This window comes from Aedes aegypti, chromosome 3 (assembly GCF_002204515.2).
Source record: "Aedes aegypti strain LVP_AGWG chromosome 3, AaegL5.0 Primary Assembly, whole genome shotgun sequence".
Taxonomy (NCBI): domain Eukaryota; kingdom Metazoa; phylum Arthropoda; class Insecta; order Diptera; family Culicidae; genus Aedes; species Aedes aegypti.
In genome coordinates this window covers 117,517,443-117,526,961 of record NC_035109.1, presented here as the reverse complement: position 1 = coordinate 117,526,961, position 9,519 = coordinate 117,517,443, and the positions used below count along the sequence as shown (strand labels likewise).

Sequence of the window (9,519 nt, the reverse complement as noted above, 5' to 3'; positions counted from 1 at the left end):
TTTCAAAGTTCATCTCAGAAATAAATGATAAATATTAAGCATATGAGATGTTTTGCAATCTCATCATATTTCTATTTCATCATATTTTTTATTTTATTTTTACATCATTTCAGTGGAGAAATAATATGCGGCAAACTATTAGCTATGTTTAAAAAATAATACGAGATCAAAAATCTCGATTTTGAAATTATGGCCACGAATTTGTTCTCGCTACTCTTCTGTGCACCGGTTGCATGAATTTGGAAACGTACGGTGGTAACCATCGAGGCGGAAGTAATGCAAGGATAGAACGATAATTTATTGCTCGCTTATTCGCAGGGATTAAAGTTATTATTATTGCTCGAGGTACGATAAAGCGCAATAAATGTGAGGCCTTGGTTCACTGAATTTCTGATGGAGGTGTTGGATACCGTACTGTGGCTATTGTAAGTTGTTTAGTGAGTTGGGCTGACATTGTTCAGCAAAAAATTAACTACACTGAGAGCCACTTCAAATCTAACATAATAAACCAATTTAAATCGCATTATATCGCGTGGCGAATGCATATAGTGCTGGAGTGTTCCAATTTGAACATTTAGTGAGTCGTTTGTGCTGAATTGAAATGGCATATCCCTTGTCGCTTATTCTATCACTCATGTTGTCCATGAGCCCGGAGTCAGGAATAGTGAAACTACCTCGAGCGTGTCTGCCAGAACACTACGAGTTGGAAATTGATTTGAGCAACTCGCACGATGCCATTCCTGAAGTCAAAGGAAATGTTCAAATACGGATTAACTGTGTGGCAGATACTAACAACCTGACAGTCAATTGGAAGCAACTTTTTATTGCTGAAGATAGTGTATCTATAACTACATTTGACGACAAAAAATCAAAAAATCTCATTAAAGTCTCGAAGGTTAATTATCAACCAGATAGGGATTTTATCGTATTTACTTTTGATCAGACACTTAAGAAGGGATCAAAATACGTATTAGACATCAATTTCGCTAACATTCTTGAACTACAATCAACGGCCCTTTATAAAAGTTCCTACTACGACTCAACGGAGGAATCGATCATATCAACAGTGCTAACAAACTTGTACCCAATGAATGCTCGAATGGTCTTCCCCTGTTTCGATGAACCAGATTTGAAAGCTACTTTCAATTTGAGCCTTATATACAGTCCATTTTATAATGCAATCAGCAATCTGGTTTATGTTGAAGATCGTAACAAAAAACACAGCTCTGAAACAAGTGCATGCCGCAAATTCTCCAGTCAATCTCCGATAGCACCACACCAGTTGGCGTTCTCAATCAACAATTACGGTGAAATGGAAGAAACTGAATCGCACAATCTAGTAATCGAAGGAATAACCAATGACCACTTTGAGGAATTGGCAACCGCCGTTAATTACACTGCGTTTCTGATGGAGCGTTTCAACGATGTTTTGGGTGTTGAATATCCATCCGAAAAACTTACACTAATGACAATTAATGGAAATTCGTGGGAATTCTCCGGTGGAAATGGTCTCCTAGGAGTTCCAAATGTAATAAACGATGAAGAACATCTCAGCATACATCTGGCACGGGGCTTGATCCGGCATATTCTCAGCAGTCGGTTGACGTTGAACTCCTGGACCGAACTATGGCTTGTGGAAGGTCTGGCGTGGTATATTGGTTATGAAGTGCTCGCCGACAAATATCCCGAAGCTTCGGCACAATGCTGGGAGGTCTCCAGACTTGATTCAAAATTAACCCTGCAGACGAACTATAGCATTGTAAGTTCATCACTGTTGAACGAAATCGGACTTAGTGCGTTTTGTGTGTTCAGTGACTTGGCGAGTTTTATTGGAAAGACAAGTTTTATACGTGGGATTAAACTTTTAATTGATAGCAGCAGTAAAAAAGAAATTGATGTAGAAACTATTTCTAACAGTTTCGTTAATGCTTTTCTACAGAAAAGAGATTTGATGGAAGTTTTTGAAAAACGATCTACGAACGTTGAAGCACCGGTCCTTAATGTCACTCGAAGCGGAAATTCAATGGCAAAGTACCAGTTGTCTATCGGATCATTCAACCAAAGTAACACCTGTCAACCGTTGAAAGTATACTTCGAGAAAACTTCTTCCTTGCTCAACTGTAGTAAACTCACAATAGAGTTAAACACAATACCAACAAATTTCAGTAAACTCTCTCAGTTAAAGGTATTGTATGACATTCCAACGTATGAATTGATAGCGAAGCAACTAGCTGGTCCGAACAATGTCTCTACGTACGACCGGATTCAGCTTATCCAAGATGCGCTGGAATTTGCTTGGATGGGTACTGTGAACTACTCGGTAGTTCTAAAGTTGATCAACTATCTTCGGAATGAAACGGATTACTATTCATGGCAGGCAGCATTATACCACTTCGATCGTATTTGGAATATTTTAGGAGATGACCCAAGAAAAAACGAATACGAAAAGTTTCTCAGAATGCTCGTATCTCCAATCTATGGCAAATTGAAGGCTTGGAAAGAAGCTGATAAACTTTCAGAGAAAACTCGAAATCTGCATTCGCTGCTCTCTATTTGGGCTTGCCGCTTGAATCTGGACAACTGTTCAAGTATTTTACGAAATATTGCCAACAATGGCAACATGCCACTTTATTTTATGACAGCACTACTCAGAGAAGCGACAACATCAACGAATAAGACCGTATGGAACATGGAAATCAACAAGACCAATACAAAAAGTCAAATATCAGTCAAAATTGATCATCAAATCGCTTGAAGGTGCTGGATCGTTAATTTTCAATCCCATCTTAAGAGAAATCTTCGGAAGTATTTCTCCACCAAACGACGCTGATTTCCCCAGTTCATCATCAAATGAGCTGATATGGTTCTATATTACCAATGACGCGACAAATCGAAACATAATTCGATTGCTGGCTGAGCGAATTGTTTCCGAAGATGACTACGAAATGCTTCGACGTGTGGAAAATAGCTCGAGCAATGACGATATAAAAAGCGAAGTGCTGAATATCATTCGCTCCAATTTGGATTGGGTGAAAAAGCGAAAAGAAGAGTTTATTCTGTCAGTATCAAAATTCAAACCCTGATGTTTGACGTTAAAAGTTAAGAACTTAAAATAAAAAAGCTCTTTGAATGTTTTTATATTTGTTCATTTTGCCTAATCCGAATTTTGTTTCTCCCTGGCTTGAAAAATTCGACCCTGGTGTTTCGTATCCAGTTGTAATATTAAATTGGATCTTTGCTCATTTAATATCCAAGCTTTTCTGCTGTATTTAATTTTGATTTCACACAAGAAGGTTTCCATAGAATATAACGCAGTAGAAATATTTCAATAGATTAGCATCCTTGGGAGAAGAATCGTGATTCATGAATCTATGTATGAAAATAAAACTGATGACGAAGAGGTATATTTATATTAAATTTAAATTTCTAATATATATTAGAATTCCGGAAGAATTCCTGACCAAGGTTGAAAAAGCGGAAGAGTGCGAAGCACCCAAGTAACATAACAGTACTTTGATTCGCACGCCGTACTAATATAGGGCTACCATAGAGCTAACGTGCCCTATATTAGCCGTATAACAGCTCCATAAGCCAAAAAGGCGAATTAGCGGGCTATTGGTTACTTGGGCAGACAGGAAGAACAGGCAACACAGAAAAAAAAAAACTAGCGATCCAAGACGACGAAAGTAATCGCGTTCTTATACCGGTTGTAAAACCCATTGAAGAATTCGTAGTTAATTATTCGATGCAGCAGTTCACAGTGGAACAATTGACACACCTCAACCAGGGGTTAAGGCCCAAACGCAATGATAGCCAAACGGCAAAGAAAAGCGGAACCGGTTCGCCAGCATGAACTATAACATGCTTGTCGACCCAGTGTTGGTTCACTTCCATTCGTTGACGTCTCAGTCAAGATAGTGTGATTTATGCTGGTGAACCGGTTCCGCTTTCCGTTGTCGTTCCGCTATCATTGCGTTTGGGGCTTTAGGATATGCGGTGACTACCATTTTGATTCATATTACGGACACTTAAGGCATTAGTGAACTATAACTCAGCATAGAGCATACAAAATAAATCATTCTGTATGATTTCTCAGCGTTATCGAGCGTCGGATACCCTTCTTTTTCGAATGGTGGGCAAGCATGGGAAAATTCACTCACTCACCCGAACGCCACCGATAAAAAAAATAGCAAAAAATCTGCTGCTAGGGTCGGTGTTCCCTTAGTGGACGGTCCCATATAGTCGCACTAGTGGCTTTTTACGGCCGTTTCGCTGGTAATCGTAGCAAAATAATTTTTGACATGAAGATCAGTAGCTATTTATCAAAGTACCATTGACACACAGCTCGATTTTGTTCAAAAAATGATCGAAATAAATAGTTTTGCTTAAAATTTTAGCTCCCTTGCACCTATAGTTAACCTATTGTTCCAAAAGTAGCACTACTGAGAGAAACTATTTTGTTATTAAACAAAATAGTTGATAAATTAGGAACTTTTTTACATCAATCGAACGCTTTTGATCAACACTTCTAAGGAAAAATATAAAAGTTTTGTAAAACTACGGTTTTGATTTGTGTTTTGACTATTCCGTGAGGCTAGTGCTACTATAGGAACAGAAATTAGGAATAGTGCTACTATAGGCACATGTGTTCCTATAGTGGCACAAGCGATAATAAATACAAAAACATGAGTTTTCTTATGTTTCATAATTTTTCCACAAAGCCAAGATAAAAAGCTTTCAGATGATGTAAAAATAATTCCGCAGGCTTTATTTTTCGATTTTATACGAATATTTGTTCTTAGCTATGCGGCTATTGGTACATCGACCCTACCGAACATTCAGTGATAGCTGAATTGTACTGGGTGGAGTGTAGCACAAAAGCTTCAAAAGTTGCCGCTGGCGCCGACTGATAGCGTTTGAGAACAAAATAAACAGTCATTACCCTATTTTCAAGGGGCCCTATGGAGACCAACCACTCATCGAGCAAATCACTATCTAAGGAATCTGACAATGTTAAATGTAATAGGGTAATGACTGTTTGTTTTATTCTCAAACGCTAACAGTTGGCGCCAGCGGCAAAAATTATAGACAACAACCTTTCGAACATTAAGTTTCTCTTACCGGCCGCCGAGCGACGACACTGTTGTTTGTATTCCACCCACTGATCGCGCTACGCTGGATTCTCAAATTTCTCAAACTTTCAACAGAAGCGCATGGAAGAATGGTAGTCAGAGAACTGTCAAAACGTATGGAAAATAATGAAAAACATAAATTACTTGCAATTAGAAAACTGGATCAAAAAATTAGTGATTAGAAATCAAGTGTAAAGTGAATATATAACTTTTTGTGTTTGGTTCATCTTCTGTGGTGCTTTCTTTGCTTCAGGATTTCGTTTTTACTACCGTCGTTGGGGGTGACAATGGATATGTGCGATTTATTTTTTGAATAACTATCGCAATTTAACTCCAATAAACTTCAAATTTGGTGTGTATGTACTTTGATGGTACATTAACAACTGTTCAAAAAATTAAAAACAAATATTTATTCACAGCGGCACCACAAGTGAATGAAAAATGACCCAATCTCACCCCATAGAGGGGGTGACATTGGGTCACTGTAATTGAAATAACTTGTTTTTGAGAATATGATTTCAAAACCATTTACAACTGAAAAATATTGACTTAAAACGATACAAACAAGATAAAAAGGTATATAAGATGTTTCACCCACTTAAAAGAAAGATTATACTGAAAATTGAAGAGCTCTGAGAAAAAATATGTAAACCCAAGATTTATTGTCAAGTTTACATAAATTTTCTTGGTTTTTCCCTCAAATTGTCTTCAAAGTCTCATCCCCATTGCTATAAAGCCCATTCAGTTTCCCCAAAGGTGTACTGAAACAGTGATTATTTTAAACCTTCGCAAATAGTTAAATTTCGGTGCGACATTCCACGATCAATAAATTTCAGGCAGAAGTTGACGTCATAATCCCAGTATTTCAGCGATCCAACTCATTTGTACTTTCGTGAGATGTTTCTATAATATGAAAACACTGATAAATAATCAAATTTAGAAAAAAACCCTTTTGATAAAAATTTACGATGTTGCTGCGCACGAAACACAGTTGCTGGTTTGAGAAGTTGTCAAAATGCGTTGTATTGTTATTCAATGCACGGAATACTCAAGTAGACTTGTTTGATGTTTCAGAGATGCTGTATTTAGAAAGAATAAACACATCTTAATGAAAAAAGAGAACACCCGGCACAGTAAAATGTCAAAAAAGTGGACTTGGAATTTCATTTACTATTGTTCTTGCTTGACCCAATCTCACCCCCATTTTCAATGTTTTAGACATCGTACCGAAAAAAATGATTTTTTTGTGGGAAAATCAAACAGATTCCGGAAAATACCGTTTTGATTCATATTACGAACAGCTTCAAATTCCGGACACTCTCGTTTGTATGGGAAACATTTCACACGAAATGTTTCAATTTTCGCCGTCCAAAAGTTCTCATTTTCGAGGCTCGTTTTATTAGGTTTTTTCCATAAATATCATTGCAAATTTATAATGCCCAACTACCTTAGACGTCTCTTAAGTGGTTGAACGATTTCAATTGATGATTTGACTGTTCCATTAATGATTATCATGAGCTGTCCGTAATTCGAATCAAAGCGTCCGGCATATGAGGCAAAAGTGAGGGAGCGTCCGGAATAAGAATCATGAAAAGGCCACACGTTTTGATTTATTTAAAATTATTCAAGTTGCGGACGCGTATTCTTTACCCACCATCCGAAAGTTAAGGGCTTCCGACGCTCGATAACGCTAAAAAATCATACAGAATGATTTATTTTGTATGGTCCATGCTGGGTTATACTTCACTGAGGCCTTAAGTGTCCGTAATATGAATCAAAACGGTACCTATGATGTGCAATGAAAAGACTTTCAACATTCTACTAATGCAAGGATAGAGGCTAGAGTACATGCGTGATACTTTGTACAGGAGAAATTTGATGTTGTAAATTTTATCTAGTTTCAACATGCAAGTTTATTGATGTAGTACACAAAAACTACTATTTCTAAAAATGTATATTGTTATGAATTATGTGTAATAATATGTTCCCTAACATATGAATTATTAATTTTAGTAATATCAGCGTTATTAGCTGAAATATTTCACAAAACATATTTTTCCGTTTTGACCCAATCTCACCCCCTAGACCCATTGTCACCCCCATCGACGGTACCACTGAAAAAGAGCCAACTATTGCCTTTTCAGTTTTGAATATCGCCCTATTCCCATGCGGAGACAAAATTTTATCTAAATTTCGAGGTTAATATGTACACTCAAAATTAAGTATTTCGATTATACTATCAACCTGAAATCATATTCAAAATCTATATCAAATCTACCTAAAATCATATTACTTTTCGTCCTCACGAATATTGTCAAAAATAGAAACAGCCTACTATTAGGGGTTCTTTGGCCCAATAAGGCAGCGTCCATTTATTGCGTATTACGTTGAAAGAACTCAATTTTGCGTTGAATCAACCCAGAATCGACTATATTTTTCTAATAAAATTTTAAGCCAACTGAAATTAGGTTAGAATTGTGTAATTGGGCGCAACTTCCTACGGAATTTCGTTGAAACATCCCAAGATTGAGTGGAACCGCGTCTCGGTGCATGTCTCATGTTTCCAATACTCCAATTGGATTCCAACGTGCGATGAGATTGCAGACCTTTCAGGCGAAATGTGGCACATATTTGCCACGCGAGATAATTTCTGGACAAACATTTGAAAAGGGCCCTAGAGGTCTTGAGCCTTTTTTCAGTAACGTTGCTGTTGAGCCCTTTTTAGCCCGCCCACGCAAACTAACACCACTATCAGCAAGATTGGTGTTAGCTCTTCCTGATAGTGGTATTGGTGAGCGTGATCGAGTTGAATTGGGCTCAACAGCGGCTTGCAAAGCCAATGTTTACCAATGTCGATGTGCCCTTTTGAAATGTTTGTCCAGATTTCCTGTTTGCTTCGAACCCCAGATTTTCAGGGACGGGTAGTTATAAGTACACTGTGAAAGAAAGATAACCAAAAATAAATTCATTTCACTCAGTTAGCGTTTTCGTGTCATAACTCATGTTTGATTTTATGGGGATGATTTTACTGGTTTGATGAATGAAACATATAAGGCGACCGATCTGAATACGGTCTTCGACAGCATTGTTTTAACCCTCAAGTACACGTGGGCAAACACTATGATCGATTGAATGAATGGCTTGCATGTCACATAGTTTTTTTTTCTATATTTATTAACGAGATTTTTAGACCTGGGCTAGTTCATCTCGGGACCAACGGCTTTACTTCCCTTCCGAAGGAAGTCGTCACTGAATTTTTAGTGACTATCTCGGGGATGGGATTCGATCCCATGTCCTCGGCGTGAGAGGCGTGTGTTCTAACCACTACACCAGGTCCGTCCCCGCATGTCACATAGTTATTGACAAGCCCTTCAACTTGCACAGTCCCAATTTTTATTCATATGAGCTCAAATTTTGGAAGGACACTCAGAATTTTTCAATAAATTTATGCGTGTTTCCTTTTGACATTTTTGAGAGAGTTTTAATTTATAAAGCTTTGTTTCTGATACTATTATCATTTATTTAAGCGGTAAGAAAGTCAACTTGTTGATACTTCTATTTTTGGGACACCCTTATGTGGAGCTTTCCTCAAAAGGATTCGTTGACGAATACTTTAAAGAATTACTGGATAGTTTAAATTAAAATTTTTATATCCCAGAGAGTAGCATGACAAATATCCTACAGAAGCTTCAAACTATCATCCAAAACAAGCTGTTCCTCCATCAGTAAACTTTTTAAAACGGTAATTTTAAACGTAATGATGGTTTAAATGGAAATTCAATTTTTGCCTTAAAACAGTTTGGATTTCGACATGAACGCTCGACCATTTTTTCGTGTAACAAATTTGATTCGACAACATTCGGAAGCGTTTGACATGAAGGCTTGATTGTAAAATAAATAAAACTTCAATTTTATGGCATACATTTATAAAATTAATCAAGGTTATCTGTCAAATTACTTTCCAGTTTAATATCAGAACTCCAAGATTGAAAGACTTCCTGTAAAAGCTGGTGTTCTTAGAGGCAGCATTTTCAGACCAATATTATACAATATTTTCACATCTGACTTAACTAAGTTACCTCAGAGATGTCAATAATCTTTGTTTGCGGATGCCACATGTCTCTCCTCCAATGGACGAAACAAGCGTGTCATCTGTAGTATAGTAGATTGCAAAATGTTTGGAATTTTTTTCTTCATACTAACAACAATGGAAGATTTCTCCCAATGCTTCAAAACTCAACTTATGATATTTCCACATAAACCAAAGGCTTTTCATCTGAAGCCTTCAAGTGGACTTGTTGACACGATAAGAAGGGTTCCAATAAATTGATTAAATAATGTAAGTACGCCTAGATAAATATTCAACTTTTAAAATCATTGAGGACAA

General features: G+C 37.1%; 1 protein-coding gene across 1 annotated transcript; it reads left to right on the top strand.

The window, feature by feature from the left end:
* The first annotated feature begins 600 nt into the window (after positions 1-600).
* LOC5564355 (glutamyl aminopeptidase) lies at positions 601-3,087 on the top strand. Its single transcript, XM_021854529.1, has one exon. The coding sequence runs from the start codon at positions 602-604 to the stop codon at positions 2,753-2,755; it is 2,154 nt and encodes a 717-aa protein (XP_021710221.1). The 5' UTR covers position 601; the 3' UTR covers positions 2,756-3,087.
* The last annotated feature ends 6,432 nt before the right edge of the window (positions 3,088-9,519 follow it).